Below are 19,053 nucleotides of genomic sequence, written 5' to 3' on the forward strand. Positions count from 1 at the left end.
TGTTCTCAAGGCCAAATCTATTCGTGTTCGCATTACCCTTGACCTTTCCACCTAAGCTGGTCTAAACCTCATAAAACTGTTCAGATCAGTCTTGCTAGGTCAAAATTTAAGCTAGTCGTGTGACTTTGACTTACTGCTGTAAATAACAAATGGTCAACCCCCCTGGCTGACCCAAGTTTGGTTAAGTAAAATCTTATTCCGTCCACATGCACACACACTCACCCCCCCACCTACCCCCCGCCACACCACAAGCAGACACACGTACGCTCATACATTCAGATGCACACGCGCACACACATGCATACATACTTGTGTGCACACACATCCATGCACACATACACACTGCACATACGTACACACACGCACGCATCCACGGGTACACACACACACACTCACACACACACACACACACACACACACAAATGTAATGAGCTTACTGAAGGAAGTATCAGAGGAAATCTGTAGTAAAGACATAGAGGAACACAAAATGTTAGGGAAATACGAGAAAAGCAAGACAAGACCTCTAAAGGTGACTTTCCAGAGTGTAAACACTGTGGAGGAGATACTAAAAAATGCAAAGAATCTTATGGAAAAAGAGGAGTTCAAAAATGTATGGATAAAAAGATGCCTAACACAAGAGGAACTGGAATTACTGAAAGAGAAGAGGGAGGAAGCAAAAACAAAAAATGAGGGAAGATCAGAAGAGGAGAAGAACAATTTTTTTTTACAAAGTAATAGGATTGCAGGTACGAAAGTGGTACACAAACAGGATGGAATAAAAAGGAGGAAGGAAGTAAAACCATGTCATGACAAGTATATAAACAAGATGATAAAGTTGATGTACTCAAATGTGGATGGAATGGTATCTAAATTACTAGAGATGAATGATTATGTCAGAGAAAATGAACCACAAATAATATGCCTAACTGAAACAAAATTAACACCAAGGATATCCAATGACATACTAAACTTAGAGGAATACAATATATGGAGAAGAGACAGAAATCTAAAAAAAGGAGGAGGAATTATAATATTAACTAAGAAAAATCTAAAAGTCAATGAAATAAAACTAGATATACCATCACAAGTAGAACTGATTGCAGTAGAGATCAACACATCTGAAGGGAAAATAATTGTAGCCAATTTGTACATGCCACCCAGATCAAACACATGGGAAAGAGACTAATATGAGGACCTGGCAGAGAGTACAATTCAGAGTTTGAGATCATTACTACATAAAATGGAAGAGAAATCAGAAAGAATTGTACTAACTGGAGATTTTAATACAAATATAAATTGGAATACTCTAGATATAATTAGCCAAGAAAGCTGTTGGGACCAAAAGCTCCTGGATCTCGTGCAAGAGTTTTTCCTAACGCAACATGTGAGGGAAACCACCAGAAAAAGAGGACTCGATGTACTTTCAGTGCTAGATCTAATATTTACTAGGCAAGAAAATGATATTGACAGTTTAATATATCACCCTCCACTCGGCAAAAGCGATCATGCAGTACTAAATTACAACTTCAGGATAGCATATGACATAGTTAACAGCAATGAAAGTTACAAAAAGAGCCTAAACTATAAAAAGGGAAATTATCAAGACCTAAAGAAGTATTTCTTAGAAGTTGATTGGGAAAATGAGCTTAGAGGACAAAATTTAAATGCTGTATATAAAAAATTCTGTGAATTTTATGAAATAGGAGTCCAGAAGTACATCCCACAGCACAAAGAAGCAGATAAGAAAATACAGAAATGGTTCAATACAGAATGTAAAAAATCAAAAGAAAGAAGAGATGTGTTGTGGAATAGATACAGAAGACACAATAATGAAAGGGCGTATAATAATTACAAACAGGCAAGAAACGATTATACAAGAATAAGGAGGGAAGCCCAAAAATAGTTTGAGGAGGATATAATAAATAAAAGTAGTGATCAACCAAAGCTGTTTTACAGCTACATCAGAAGCAAAACCAGAGTAAAAGATATAATACAATCCATTACGGACGAAGGAATCACTTATACGCAAGAGAAAGATATTTGTGAAGCACTAAATAAGAATTTCCAATTAGTTTTTACAGAAGAAAAAATTTTTGAGAGGGACTATGTGGAACATGCATGTCCACACATACTACCAGATATACAAATAGCAGAAAAAGTAATACAGGAGGAGTTAAGTAAATTAGACAGAGGAAAAGCAAGTGGTCCTGATGGAATTTCATGTTGGGTACTACGAGAATGTGCAAAGGAGTTAAGTAAACCATTATTTTCATTTTCAAGAAATCCTTGAGTCAAGGTAAACTACGTGATATTTGGAAGAAAGCAACTATTGTCCCCTTATTCAAGAAAGGAAATAAACAAAATCCACTCAACTACCGACCAGTATCACTGACCAGTGTTGTAAGCAAGGTATTAGAAAAGCTTGTAAGAAAAGCTTGGGTAAATCATCTAGAAGAACACAGTATGATAACAGAAAGACAATTTGGTTTCAGAAAAGGAAAATCATGTGTTACTAATCTGTTGAGCTACTATGACAGAGTAACAAACACAATACAGGAAAGAGAAGGATGGGTGGACAGTATCTATTTAGATTTCAAGAAAGCTTTTGACACAGTACCACACCAAAGACTTTTATGGAAACTGTACCATCAAGGAGGAATTCGAGGCAAACTGTTTTGTGGGATGCAAGATTTTCTCATAAAAAGAGAAATGAGAATAGTACTAAGAGGAAACTACTCATCATGGAAAGAAGTGACTAGTGGAGTACCACAGGGTTCAGTGCTGGCACCAATTATGTTTTTAGTGTATATAAATGATATAAACAGTAACACTGGAAATGAGAGATATCTGAATATGTTTGCAGATGATGCAAAAATACAAAGGAGAATTACTAACACAGACTCTTGTAAAGAGCTACAAGAAGAATTAAATAAACTTCATGAATGGAGTAATACATGGCAAATGGAATTCAATGTGGACAAGTGTCATGTAATAAAGTTTGGTAAAAGTGGAAAGAGACCTGATTGGGATTATAAGTTAGGAAATAAAACCCTATACACATCAGAAAGAGAGAAGGACCTAGGTGTGATTATCAATAACAGACTATCTCCGGCTGACCACATCAGCGAGAAGGTACGGAACATGTATACACTGCTTGCAAATATGAGAATGGCATTCACATACATAAATGAAGACATGCTAAGAAGGATAATAACATCATTCATTAGACCAACCCTGGAATATGCATCAGTAGTCTGGAGTCCTCATCTCAAAAAACACATAGACAAGATTGAAAAAGTTCAAAGGGCCGCTACAAGATGGATACCAAGCTTAAGGGACCTAAGCTACGAAGAAAGACTAAATAAACTGAATCTACCAACACTACAGGAGAGAAGGAAAAGAGGTGACATGATAATTCTATATAAGTGCATATCAGGGAAGGAGAAAATAGACATAAATGATTACTTAACATATGGAGAAGCATCAGCAAGAGAACACTGCAAAAAACTGTATAAGAAGAGAGGTGATAAGACGTAAGGAAATTCAGTTTCCCAAACAGAGCAATTGATCAATGGAATGCACTACCGAATGAAATAGTGTGTGCCAAAACAATTCGCAAATTTAAGTATATGTACGATACATATGGTTTAAGACACGGGACAGTACGAGCTTGACTCATTCCTGTAAAGATACAATTAGGTAAGAACACACTAAGGAAAACGTAACAGCCACTCTTGGTTTGCGACCGCGGGTGAAATAAATATATTACCTCATGAACTTCACTTCTAGAAATTATAAGCAGAGGAAGGAAAGAAATTATCCACTAATAACCAGCAGACTCTGTAAATGAAGATGCACAGTATTCCATTATAAAACAGTAAAATCAACTAAATACATGAACAGAGAAGGGGACTGCAGGCAAGTGGAAGGAGAGGTAGTTAAGGTTGCTGTCATTCTAAACATTGTATAATATTTAAGAAATCTTGACAAGCGCATCACTGTTTTCTCTTCACTGTTAAGGTTTGCTGATAAGCAGTTAACTATAATTTATAAGAGTCACGTGCGCTCTAATGTTGAATATTGCCCACCCTTGTGGAATGGATGTGGAGAGGTTGCATTAAAACAACTAGACAAAATTCAGAACAAAGCCGTTAGAATTATTAACAACTCTGCCATTACAAATAAACTACCTCCCCTGCAAGTACGAAGGAATGTTGCCTCCCTTGCCTTATTTTACAGATATTTTTTTGGCAAATGCTCAGACGAAGTTGCGTCCATGGTGCCACCTCTCCATGCCTTCCCTCGTGCTACACGGGCATCTGGTAGCGCTCATGACTGGAATGTCACTCAGCCATATTGCAGAACTTCTGCCTATCAGAAGTCTTTCATTCCCCGAATTGCATCTCTCTGGAACTCGCTTCCCCAGAGTTGTTTTCCCCCAAATTTCAACCCACAGCTGTTAAAGTCTAACTGTTACAGATATTTTATGAACAGAGGACACCAGTAATCTGGTGTATGGATTATTATCTTTTTTTATTCATTTGTTTCTCCTTCCTCCGTTCTGTTATTTAAAAAAAAAAAAAAAAAAAAAAAAAAAAGCTTGGAGCCACTCACTGTATTGATTTATTCTGCCGCTGAGCCACGACGAATGAGCTGTAAAAGGACGAAAATCTGAGCCAACCTAACCTGAGCAAACAGTAATATCAACCGAGCTGAAATATGTCTTCCTTGCTTCAGAATCCTAAAAGTGTAAGAGATTACTGACTGTATAAACAGTTGCCGTCGGTGGTTCCTTTACATTGTCAGCGGTGCAGCTCGCTGGGTTCCCGTCCAATTGATTTTCCGACGCAGCGAAAATTAATAATGTCTCGTAACTGTCAAAATCTGACGAAACATTGCTAAGCCAACCATTGTTATCCTCCTCAGTCCAAGTAGTTTTTCTTGCTGTCTCCTGATGATTTTCTATCGCTCTGGATAAATTTTTCGAACTGGAAAGGTTTTATATGCAGCGTAAATTAATTCTTATTCAGAAAAAAAGTTTCCCTAACGATTAATTAACACATTTGATGGCCATAACTAAATTTAACCGGTTCACTATGAAGACATATTTTATTCCTCCTCTCTTCAGTGGTTTTTATCCCGCTTAGTAGAGACTTTTCCAACTGGAGGTGTTAGGTGTTCCTTCAACGATCCACATCACAACAAGACATCCTCTCTAAGTTCAAGGAATGTTTGGGGGATAGTAAGAATATAATCAAATGTACAGTACGCCATCTTACTGACACGGTTAAAAAGGGGTTATCTGGATGCAGGAGTTTATCAAGCGGGTTGGAAGGGCTGGAATATTGGTTTGTTAGTTCGGATTACAAGATATAGGACCCTAGATGTTAGTTAGGAACCCTGGACGTGTAAAATAATTATTGACTAGTACCTGGTGATCAGTGCTGGAAAGGGATGCCTTCATGTGGTGGCACCAATATTAGTGGGCGGCTCCACAGTCTGTTTATACAAAAATCTCTCAACTCCCCCTCTGTTCCCTCGAAAGAAGGAAGATGGATTGCAGGAGATGGATAATTTCATCTTCCAGTCCCCCCGGTTCATATTCAATTGAATTTGGGGCAACAACAGCTCAGATGATCAATGGTTTCTTAGTGAACACTATTGTTGTGCGTGTCGTTTTCATCAAGGCTAAAATTTCTGAATGCACAGTGTATTTCATGGGTTGTATAGTATAAAGTCAGTCTTCCATGCAATATCAGTGGACGTAAAAAGCATATTATAAAATAAGTTATTTTGAAACATTTCCAAATTTTCATCAGGTATGTCAGTTCTTAAAAAAAAAAAAAAGTAAAGAGTGTTTGTAGGTATATTCTGTATTCAGTCTTCTCCCAGTAGCCCTTGAGATATATAATGACAGATATTAAGCTAGCACGCTGACTGAGCAGACCACATCAGCAGACTACATTATTCTGATATCAGCCTATTTGCCCCGTTCATGAGATACATATATCAGTTAGACGGTGGAAATGCACTATGGGTCGTATTTCCGTACACTTGGGATACTTACAATACATTTCTTCTCTGATATTAATTTCACCACTGAGCGAAAGAGCAAGGGCGTTGTGTGTTTAACTGGATTTATTTACTTGTTTGTCATTCTGTGGTTGCAAGATTATGGAAAACAATTGGACGGGATTACAACAAATTTATCACAGTAATTGATGACAATAAGTGGGACGGGTGATTAATTTGTAGCTGAAAGAGGCCAAAAGTCAATGGCAAGGTCACTTCAAGCAGCTTTGGTCCGATTTTAACCAAGTTAGGTGGAAGGGCTGAGAGACAAGAAAGATAAAGTAATTTAACTTTCAGAATAATCCGGCCAGAGGAAAAGGTCCCGAGATAAAGTCAGAAGGCTAGGTGTACCCTAGATAGGTAACCTGGGGTGTTTTCTACCCCAGGACATTTTTTTTTTTTTTTTGCTTGTCATACCGATGCCGTATGTCACCCGGGCCTGGGCCACTCAGTAGCTTCATTGTTCATCCAGACATCACTCAAAGGGGGGGGGGGTTTCCAGTTGCACCTCCTATAGGTTTCCTACCCCAGCGGTTTTGGGGTAGAAACTACCCCAGGTTACCTATAGTGTGACCCTATTTTTTTCCCTCTTATCCAGACATTATTTTTCGTCCATGGGGTTGTGCTCTGGGCCACAAGAGGTTCCACCCTTCATCTATCTGTGCCACTACAGAGACTGGACCTGTCTCAGCTTCAACTTGGGAATAATTTCAATTTTTCGAAAATGGATTTTTTCATATTTTTAAAATATTTTTAATATTCAATTCATAATAGTTTTAGGACCAAAACAGTATAAAGATGAAAGTTTACTCATGTGTATTTTTACGATGATGTATGTCTGTCTATTGCCAGATGCCATAATCCCGTAAGGGGTGGCCATTTGACTTTGAGTTATTTGTTTTACGGGGAGGGGCACTAACCCTCCACCAACCCACTTGCTGACACGTAGGGAGCACGTATGGTTTGGTTATATGGTTACCACCCAGCACTGTAAATGGTTTCTTGGCTTACAGGAAACCATTTGGTTTGTCACTCAATGTAAAGCCACCTGTAATGGAAAGAAATGCAATAACAAGTGACAGGAAAGATGGGAAAAATTGGAAGAGAGGAGGGCAGGCACAGAAAAAGAATGATAAAGGCTAAGGAAGAAGTAGGCGGCACTACATCAAGTGAGTGGATGATGGTCGCCACCACTTACCACTACAAGAACTATTTTTTCACATTTTTTTTTTTCTTGGTGGGGTTGATTCTACCCCAGGTTACTTGAATAAGGACCGTTTCAGAAGGTTACTTATCTAGGGTTAATACGAGTAGTGTTCCTCAAGGTCTGTCCTGTCACCAGTTCCGTTCCAGTAATATATCATTGATAATCTCAGCTGAACATGTAATTCTTTCTACTCATTGTAAATAATTCAACCCTTCACTTCAACAGATGTCACCCCAGGGCCATGATGCACATAACTTCTGAACTGTCTATAATTTCTGATTGGAAAAGAAAAAACAACTAATTTTTAGATGACTCATAAACTCGGAACCTCCTCAGTTGCTGCAAACAAGTCAGTCAAGCACATCACTGTAACTTTTCTTCAACGTCATACGCCTATGTCTTTCATCATCTCTCAGAATTATGTATATCTTTTTGATCATTATCTTTCCATGAAAGACTAAGAAAAAAGTTATTTAAAAAACAATATACATGTGTGCGTGATCGTATGTTGATTTTCTGGCAGTCTAATGCACATAACGAATACTTACACCAATTGCACGCATGCTATCCAGCAAGAGCCTGGTAAAATCCATACAGGATATTATATAACCTGTTCCTTTCTGAACCTCAAGTTTGCCGTCTTTATAGACAGTGCAGCATGAGGTTGACGACTGTATATGTTATTTTCCATGGAGAACTCACGCACCCACGACCACACAAACACCAGTTACTTTTTCTAACCCCCAAATTTGTCATCATGGCAGGTAGCACAGTTTATGGTTGAATGCTGTAAAAGTGTGTGTGTGTGTGTGTGTGTGTGTGTGTGTGTGTGTGTGTGTGTGTGTGTGTGTGTGTGTGTGTGTGTGTGTAGTCAAAACCCTTACACCCGGCCAAATCCACACCAACCCGCTGACCAAGGAGACCCCACCCAATTTTTTCATCTAAGCAAGCAGTGCAGTTCGTAGGTAACTCCTTCCGTTAGAGGATGCACTTTCTATTTTATTTTATTCTTGGTTCTATCAGACAACTATACCTTGCATAGGAGATCCCCTTTAGCAGTGAAAAGGTAAGTGAAGGCTGTCACTGATGTCTTCATTTCGAGGACTCTCGAAGCCTTCAGAACTCTTGTTTGAAAGTTGGGGGAAAAAAAAAAAAAAAAAAAAAACTATGTGATCAGACTGAACGGGTTAAGAATTGTAAGAGTAGTTTCTTGGAAATCTCCACCATCCTCACAATCACCCTTTCCTTTCTTTAATCCCAAATTGGTCATTTTTAAAGGCAGCGCCGTTTGTGGCTGATGATTGTCCGGGCAGTTTCTCAGAGGTCTCTCCCATCAACTACCACTCAACCTTTCATTCCTTATTTGACTCCAGGAAGCTCATTTCCATTTTAACTTGATCTTTATCGCATTTTTCAGATACTTCAGTTTGTGGTTGACGACTGTGTAGGTGGCTCCTTGGAATCTACACCCTCCAGCCCAACCACCACCACCACCACCATCACCACAACCCCAACAGGCTCCTCACATCATCACTCATGCAGGATCACCACACAACTACCTTCAGGATCTCCGGTACTGAGCCCGTGCCGGCCGTTACAGGTGGGCGGTCTTGCTCATCCCGTGCCTTCTTATCTCACCCACGTCTTCACTGCAGCACCTCTCTCCGGATGTATCAGGAACCTCAGGATTAATGGACAGGTAAGGCACATAAAAGATCTAATTTTCATGGGGTTAGGACGCCATCTAACCCTCTACCCCTTCCTTCTTGGTATTTTCTTCGTGTACCTAGTATTCCAATAATACTCCTCAGCTATTTATTCAATCTGCGTCGGTATAAAGAAGACTTTAAAAAGTGAGAGATAATGTACAATATAAACAGCTATGAAAGAGGTGCTACAAAGTCTTCTGAACAGAACTGTAAAAAAAAAATACAGTTAGTAAATAAATGTTGATGCCTCCAGATGATTCTTTTCAGCTTCTGAATGACTTCGTTTCGAAAGGGCTAATGAAGGCTCTGTCTGACCCCTTTATTTCGAAAATTCTCATAAGCTGTGGAAAATCATCTTGGGAGCAAAAATATGAAGAATGTATCATCTCAGTGAAGGACATTAACCACAATAATCCCCTTACCCTGAGGATGTAATGGCTTATACGGTCCCAGGCTGTCTCAGGAACTTAAGGATTAACCATTAGAGATGTAGGTTAAAGTGGTGTAAGAGATAACTCATTGCCGATGTTGGAGTTGAGTGGTTAAGGAGTGATAGTAGAAAAGATAATCACTCCTGATATTGTCTCCACGCTCGTGCTGACTACGATTGTCGTGACAGTACCCTGCCTCTTTTATTTCAGTGCTCTGCGTCTCTCCTTTCGTCGACACCTCTCTTTTCAGTGATTCTACGCTCTGATATGCACAATCCCAGACAGAAGAACCTGATATAATCAAAGCGGTGGGTACAATCTCTCTTTTACCCTTAGCTTACTGGACGGCGGGTTGTTGTCTAGGCATCTCCCCAGCTCAGACTCTTGGCATATACAGTCGAGCTATGATACTTCCGTTTCTCAATATGAACTGAGAAACTAGGTGATTTCTTTAATTAGTTTGCGTTTATTCATTTGTGTTTTACATTTAGTTATGATAACAGCACAGACAATCATGAAATGGTCATGACCTTACACATTGGGTTTTACATCGTGTGTATTGGTCGACAGGCGTTTGTGTTGATAATTCGTTCAGGTTGATCATTACACCCGGTATATTCGCTCGGTGTTTTATGATAAATTTATTAAACGATTTATGTTAGTGACATAACAGGAACAATCATTATCACTCACGATAGCTTCTACACCATCAAAGCTCTAGAGGTTTCCTAGTGGCGAGTTCAGTCATCAGGCGCTTGACAGCAATATTGTTCAGCGCTAACAAGACTAATATTAGCTACACTGAACAGTCTGATTTTAACACATCATTAAGCATGGTATAAGAACACAGGTATGTATGTAATTTTTAGTTGATTATCAATATTATCCAATCTGTTCTCCATACTAATAAACCATCCCCAGTATCAGAAATCATCAACATTGTCCAGTGTTTTGCCCACATTATTTAGACCTATCTACTGTAAATATTCATTCTGATCCACACTATCCAATCTATTATCCGCACTATCAGTCTCTTATACAGACAATCCAGCCTATTATTATTCACACTATTCAGTTTATTATATACACTATCCAGCCTATTATCCACACTGTCCAGCCTATTATCCATACTATTCAGCCTATTATCCACACTATCCAGCTTATTATCCGCACTATCCAGCTTATAGCCCATCCTAGCCAGCCTGTTAGTTACTCTTATCCATTATCCATCTTACAGTATTATCCACACTGTTCAGACTGTTATGCACACTATTCTGCCTTTTATCCACACCGTCCAGTCTTATCCACACTATCCATCCTGCTGTAATCACAGTAATTAGCTTGTTATGCTATGCTTTCAGTTTACCACACCAAGGAGCCTATTGTCTGTTACATACGCTTCAGCTTATTATGTCACAATCCACCCTGATATCAACATTATCCTGTCAGTTATCCATTATGTAGCCGATTAGCCACACGTCAGTCTTCACCATGCTATGCAGCCTATTGTCAACACACTACAAAGCCTATTATCCACGTTATCCGGTCCTCTGTTTAGATTCTCCAGTCTTTCATCCACACTATCTAATCTCTTATCCACAATTTCCTCCCTACTATCCACAGTATCTAGTTCGTTGCCCACATAGTTCTCTCTGTTATTTCCGGAACATTATCCAGCCTGTTATCGACACTAACCAACCCAATTGTCCACATTAACCAGCCTTTTACCAACATAACCACCATATCTGTAACATTAACCATCCTGTCCTCAGTATCCATCGTAATATTCAAATGATCTAGCATACATCCACACTGGCATTATGCTGTTCAAATTGCCTACCCAGTTTTTTTTTTATTGTATTATCCACAGTCTCAGCACATCCACATTATTCATACTAGTGAATCTTCATATAGCTTATCTTATCTGCATGTTTAGATGTTTCTTTTTGGTCGAGATTTCGTACTTACATCTTCAGCCAGTGTATATGCTTGCAGATAAAGACAAAAAATACAAGGCATCAGTTACTTGTTCCTGAGATTATTATTGCTCTCTCTCTCTCTCTCTCTCTCTCTCTCTCTCTCTCTCTCTCTCTCTCTCTCTCTCTCTCTCTCTCTCTCTCTCTCTCTCTCTCTCTCACAAATCACTACTATAGTCATTCAGTAGCTAGAACAACCGCCTTTCATTCCATTCAGTGACACTGTGGCTTGTTTTAAGTTTTGAAAATATCTACATTTATTTGACTGCCCATGTGTCAGATTCACTCCCGCTACGTATCCCATTACACTGTCAAGAAGAATCCAAGGTTACGTGGAGTTGACCATAGAAAGACATTTACATGGAAACTGACAGTTATCTCGAACACTGTATTGTTATTCCATCACATCAGGGTATAGCATTGTAACTACGATTGTGATATAATTCCCTGTGTAAGTGAATCAGACCGAACACTTTTTCATATGAATCTTCATGTAAAGAATGTCATGATAATTTCATTGTAATAAGTGCTAGGATCCAAAATAAATGCAAAATACGAATGCATATACATAATTACAGAAAATTATCGAGTCTTATTTCATAATGAGGAACGCAAGGATCATCGCTGTACTGTTAAATGGCTCCAGTCTGAGACGAGGAGATGGTCAGAAAAACGACAAGCTACTCAGTAAGGAGAGAAGGGAACCTGCACCCTCCATCTCCACTTTATCAGGTTCATTTGTCCGGGATTGTGCAGTAGGTTGTATAATTGCTAGTCTCTCTGTATAATCCCTCCCCTCCCCTCTATCTTCGCGGTTTATTATGCACGTTACATCTCAATAGTCACTTTGTCACTGATGTAAACTATATCCATAGTACAACTACATAAACAGCATACAAAGGAATGGTAAGGTGTATTATGCAAAATGCCTCGCTCAGAACATGTGCTACGATGCCTCCAAGGCCAACTAAAATACAAGATACCAGTGACACGGAGTTATCATTACGATTCATCACAAGACAGGGAACAAAGACGATCGATACCCAGTAATGCAGCCGTCGAAGCCTAACAGTATTTTCCTGAATGATGTGCAAGAAATTCATAATTGCTCTATTAAAAATTGGAGCAACTGCACTTAACATTTAAAGTGTATCTATGTTTGCACTTGAGATTCCCTCGATGTGACTCATACACGCACAGTCACTACTACAGAAATTTGCACATGAACTTCTCACACTGCGCTCCAAATATCTTCCACACTTATGCTCCTGTGAATAGTATAGGGTGCAGGCGAGTCACTTCTTTCATGGCACCATCTCGGCCCCATGGACCTCTTGTCTTTCAGGGCCTACAAAATGCGACTTGAACGTGTACGAGAGACTTATCCGCCTATGTTGGACATGTTATGCAAACCGGCTGGTACATTACTTACATAAATATATACTGTACAATAATATCCACTAACGAAGATGGAGATGGAGGGATGGACTGGAGAGGTATATGAGAGAATGGGGTGCGAGATGGGGGGAGAGCAACGAAATGGCATGGAACAGGACGACATGGAGGCGATTTTTTTGTGGCCATCCCTTATGGGATTAAGGCGTCTGTCTATAGATAGATAGAAAAAAGATCTGGTACACTAATAAATACCTGTCGATTTTTTCTTCGTATAACAAATTGCGGGAATAGGGGTTTACCTCATTTAAATCAACAGTTCATAAACTTCTATTTAATTCAATCGTCGGTTCATAGATTTCATATTTTCTTTATGTTTTAATAGATTTTTCGTTTTGAGCCACAGTAAGAGAAATATATGATTTAGTGAGATATTTCCATCAATTCCCCTTTCCATTAAGCTTGAAGAAAATTTTACTTAATCAGAGATCAAAATGATTTACAGCTTTTAATAAAAGGGAATCTTAGAAAAATGTGCGATATAATTTTATGATAATACGGTATAAAGGAACGTAACCTGTCTCACTTCATCCCCAAAGTTTTCTCATCTCTTTCACCTGAGAGAGGGAGAGAGAGAGAGAGAGAGAGAGAGGCGGGTAACGACATGATCAATAATCCCTTTACTCGTCTAAAGCTTCAACTAATAACAGCATGATACCGACATGCGCGGTTGCAATTAATTATCAGTAATCGGGGTGCACCGCGAATGTGCACAAGTTCAGAGGAGACGGTATTAGAGAATAGCCTAATATAACAACGGACTGTTTTTTATCTTAAACTTTCCGTGCCATTGAGTACTGCACCGGATTTTTTTTTCTCCTCATTAATGTAAAATAGACTAACCCGCTGATTGCATACCATCTGCACTGGGCAACGCCATGCAACAATAACCTTTGTTGTCTGATGACTTAATTTATAGTTCATTCTGACGATTTTGCTTAGATTAGGATCATTCTGACGATTTTGCTTAGATTAGAAACAGCCTTCAGGTAGTGTAGGGATTAATGTAGGCTATATCTAACCAGTCCTGTTTGAAAAGTAGCCTATATATTAATATGGACAATATAATCCGCAAGTAGCAAGAAAATAACGCCATCAAACTTAATGGATTAATATGAAGATAAAATTAACAGGATAACCATTTAACAGCAACCTGATGACTGGGACTGAGTTTCGGGTGTGTCTTTATGAAACGTTGTGTTCCTTAGAATTGGTAAAATGACCATCCTTCAAGGTTAGTTTCATGTGTCGTGGCTTCTTCTGTATCTTCGGTTTTTAACAGTCTGAGAACAGTGAAGGACTTTTGACTGCAAATGTGTACACTTTAATCTGGCCCGAAATTACCTTCTCTGCACCTTGGTTATTGAGATGTAACAAGAAAGCAACACTAGAATATGATGTTAGTTACTTAGAAGTGCAATGGGAAGAATGCAGGGCTGCAGCCCTGTCTGTTTCTGCTCTTGATCTACATGAAATATTTTTAAAAGGATGAAAAACTGGGCCAAGTTCAGGCGGAACAACTATGGCAGTACACAAACAACAACGGACCGTACATGCAATATAAACTCTACTAAGCTTCTGTGAATAAGATCGCGTCTATATACATATGTCTTCATTCATATAGCTGCCAGACACCTCACAGCCTAATCAGAATGAATATTAAATTCTGGCAATAGTTAACCGCTGTGGAGAGTAGTTTATCATCAGAATTAGTTGAGATCCTCATAAGACGGTCCCATGTATCTCTCTGACAGTTGGTGGACCTGGGCAACAGACTAGTGGGTGTGGGCAGTCGGCCTGGATGTGATGCGGGCCACTGTTCAACCAAGGGAACATCCTGCAGCGGCCATGGCAGGTAATATCACCACTGTATTTATTTCATTATGATTTGACCTAAAAGTGACATCTCTCTCTCTCTCTCTCTCTCTCTCTCTCTCTCTCTCTCTCTCTCTCTCTCTAACTTGACTAAAAGCGACATCTCACCTTCTTGGGTGCTGAGTTGTAATAAGAGATTATCAAACAGACATAGTGCTAGTTACCAAGAAGTGTTACGAATGCAATGTAAAGCCGTAGAATTGTCTTTTTCGTCAAAGAGATACGTGGTATAAGTTGTAAAAGACCGAAATTCTAAACCAAATTAAGGCGAAACAACTGAAAGATTTATCTCCCTACATCTCTATCTCTTGAAAATATGACGATTTAGTGGACAAAAAGGCTGAATGATAACACAGTCCAACAAATAAATAAATAAATAAATAGTAAAACATACTAAGTTTACCCAGGATGTTTGAACGAATTTAGGATACTGGGGGGGGGGGGTGCTGAATCCAAATATGACATTTGTTTTGCCGAAATAGCTCTACTTTTAGAGGTGATGTATGGCCCTCAAATTATGATTTTACCCCAATAAGTGGGAGTCTCCGGATTTGGAATCAGCAAGGCGACCAGTGCCACACAGAGAAAACGTTCCCACACCAGTGTTTACCTCACTGCCTGACCTTCCATTGTCAGTTTTTGAAGAAATGCAGGACTTGGAGTGCAGCACAGGCGGTAGCAGTGGAAGTGAATATGAAGGAAGCTTTTTAACACCTAACCAGTTCTCCCAGGGAAGAGCTCAATGATCAGATGCGAGATCTCAGTCTGTCAAAGAAAGCACCTCAACTTTTAGCATCGAAGCTAAAAGAAATGAACTGTCTAAAGCCGGAAACTAAAATAACAGCTTATTAGACAAGACAGGACGCACTTCTTCCTTATTTCAGTCAAGATGAAGAACTTGTATACTGCAGTGACATCCCTAGACTTCTACTCCAAATGAGAATACGGGATTATCGACCAGAGGATTGGCGTTTTTTTATAGACAGCTCCACTAGAAAGTTGAAATGTGTTTTATTGCACATTGGTAACCGCAATGCATCTCTTCCAGTTGCTCACTCAACAAAACTTCAGAATATGAAAATATCAAAATGGTCTTGCAAAAGCTCTGCCATCATGAGAGCCCGGTAGTCTATTTGTGTTGACCTAAAGATTGTGAACGTCATGCTTGGGCAACAAAGTGGATACACGAAGTACCCTAGTTTCTTCTGCTTGTGGGATAGAGCAAAGCAAGATCACTGGAAAAAAGTGACACGGCCTTCAAGGAAAAAAATGACTGTAGATGCAGCGAACATCATTAACGAGCCATTGGTTGACAGAGAAAAAATCATTCTCCCACGACTGATGAAGCAATTTGTTAAGGCCCTGGACAAAGATGGTGATTGCTTCAAATACATTTGTAGATCGTTCCCTGGACCGAGTATTGACAAACGAAAAGCCGGTATCTTTGATGGTTCTCAGGTTCGTAAACTCATAAAATATTTGAATTTCACAAAGTTTTTGAATGATGTTGAAGTTTCTGCCTGGTGCATTTATGTCTCAGTTGTCAAGAACATCTTGGGTAACCACAAAGCAGACAGTTATGAAGAATCGGCGTGAAAGATATCGATAACTTAAAAAATTTGGGTGCTAATATGAGCATAAAGGCACAATTTCTCCATATCCACTTGGACAGATTTCCACAGAATCTTGGTGACTTTAGTGAGGAACAAAGGGAGAGGTTCCATCAGGATATAAAGGTGATGGTGGAAAGGTATCAAGGCAAATGGGACAGCCACATGATGGCAGACTACTGCTAGAGCCACCAACATGATTGTCCTAATGACCGACGCTCAAAATGATACAGCGTTTTTCTGTGCATTAATTACAGTTACCTAAATCAGCTTACTTTGTTTTTATGTAATTGTACTCATTACATGTGTTTACTTTTGTATGATTTGATACAGTTTCCATGTTGACTTGAGAGTAGACTATGCCTCGCGATTGATTTTTTCGCCCTTTTTATGTTCTTCAGCAAGGGCCTGAAACGTTGTGATAAATATGAACGTAAATTTAATTCCTGCATATTAATGCAGATGACCAAATAACTAAAAATTAATTCAGCAACAAATGTATGTACGTGAAAATGACAGGGGTTCTGATGGCTGATGAGCTGATTTCTCAGATATGGTGGTATCCATTATCTCAGTAATCTGAGCCAGTCTGGCAAAACCGATGACATATTCGGAATCAGCTCCCCTAAATTCGCTCTAATACTGTTGGCAATAAAATTAGTATTGACCTTTGTATTTTACTGCACTCTGTCCACTTTAACCTGGCCCAAAATAGCCACTTGTCTATCTCAAATGCTCAATTGTAACAAAAAAGTATGGTGATGGATATAATGGTGATAGATATAGAGTAGTGCTATAGATAGAAAAATCTCTGCCAAGTTGAGGTGCCTGAACAATATTCCTCATCATAAATTTATGTATGGGGTGGGGGGGGGCCGAGGCGCCACCTTTGTAATGGGAATACCCATACTATAGTTATCTGTGGGTCTTAGTGCATGTGGTTTTAAAATTTGTGAAGTTTCGTGTCTGATCTTGTTTTATTATTATCCCACGGCAGTGTTGTTACATCAGCTATGGACAGCTTCTTTAGTTTATAATTATTTTTTATTCTTAATAATTACTATACTCACTGCCTCCTACTTCCTAAAAAATGATCTTGAAAAGGACAGTATATTTCTTAGTATTAAGTGTATTCCATTGGATGCCATTAATCCTTTCAGTGGCAGAAGCTCCATCTGATGGAAACCTCTCTATCTGGCACGGTTAAAAATCTACCTCTGATAATTCTTTCAGTGACTAAGGTACCTTAAGAAAGTTTTCTCTGATACTTTGTGGACAACTTTACTCAGATGAAGGAACTCTACTGCAAGGAAATATATGAATGTATAAAAGCAGTCTACACTGCATATTACAAGGGAAGACCTTTAAAGAACATATAGGCATTTCTAAAACTTTTTCCACAAGAAATAACTTATCTTTCCTCGTATACTTCCAAACCTCTTCCATCCTCGTTTTTCATCGACCAGTTTTTCTACTCTAACTTCTCCAATCTTATATATTCTCGAGTCAAGACAGCCTTTCACTCATACTTGCTTGATAGGAATCGAACTGTGGTCAGGTTGCTAGAGTGTGCGTATAGCCATCCTTCTGGACTGAAGAAAAGAAAATCCTACCCGGGGGCAGACATTTTAAGGGCCAAATACACATTTAGGTCGGCCTGTCTGCCTGCCTGCAAAGGTCGCCTGATTGAGACCTGTACAGGTAGCCTCAGCGTCTGTACCCTGTCGAGGTTCCGTGGATAATATATATACGCAGATATTCATTGACAGAAATATCAACGCCAGCGCCAAAACTCCACACGCATTACTCACCCAACGCCTCCAAACTACTGCACATTCATGCCCATGTGAGAAGCACTGGGTGGGGTGGATCACTACTCCAGCGACAAAAAGTGATGTTCCACGGCCATACAGATCACTTCAGCCTCAGGGTACATAAAACTCTAGGTAGATTTTCGTCACACTGGTGTCGAAATCGGACATATTAAGACAAAAACTCTTTGATCGTGTAGGCAGAGGTAAATGCTGGAAGAAAACTGCGTTTCATGGAGCATGGTACTAAGCAGTTTCTGTCAATTTCCTGTATTACTGTTAACACGGAAAAAGGACTGGCCAGAATGCCATATGATTCTAATTTTAACTCTGGCCTACTCGATGGGACAGCTTGCCTCAGAATTATGTACGATTACCGCTTCAGTGCGACAAGGTCCTTAGAACCTACATGCTAGAGTTGCCTGCCCATGTCAGACGTGTGCATGGTCACCAAAATGGCTGCCAGAGGTCTGCTAGTTGACCTCTGGTGACCTTGACCTTGACCCCGAGTGCCCATTTTCAAACTCGTCCAAGACTTTGACCATATCTTGATACCCTGAAAGTTTCATGTTGATAGCTCAAGCCGATCATGAGATATCTTGTTTACTCACACACAAACAAAGCTAGCCAGCCAACCTCACAACTGAAAACTTCACCACTCCGCTTGCATACCACCCGCGAGTGGTAATGTTTTCAGTTGTGAGGTTGGCTGGCTGGCTTTGAATGTGTGTGCTTTACATCCTGAGTTGCGTAAAATCAGAGATGGAGGTGCAAAATTATGTGTCGAGGAAAAACTCCGACTATGCAGGTGGTGAGATCCCATCATGAGATGACATCTAGTTGACATTATTTTTTATTATCATGGTTGGAGCAGTTTTAGTACTCAGGTCCAACTAACGCCGGATTA

General features: G+C 39.4%; 1 protein-coding gene across 1 annotated transcript in view; it reads left to right on the forward strand.

The window, feature by feature from the left end:
• LOC145391144 (putative neural-cadherin 2) overlaps window positions 1-19,053 on the forward strand; it is a 252,951-nt gene that overhangs the window by 222,715 nt on the left and 11,183 nt on the right. The window contains exons 24-25 of the mRNA XM_080265824.1: window positions 8,697-8,978; window positions 14,605-14,705. Coding sequence (XP_080121950.1) covers window positions 8,697-8,978; window positions 14,605-14,705 — 383 coding nt within the window. The remainder of the gene's footprint in view (window positions 1-8,696; window positions 8,979-14,604; window positions 14,706-19,053) is intronic.

This window comes from Coenobita brevimanus, chromosome 17, assembly GCF_032717465.1.
Source record: "Coenobita brevimanus isolate Jiangsu-jjx chromosome 17, ASM3271746v2, whole genome shotgun sequence".
NCBI classification, from domain to species: domain Eukaryota; kingdom Metazoa; phylum Arthropoda; class Malacostraca; order Decapoda; family Coenobitidae; genus Coenobita; species Coenobita brevimanus.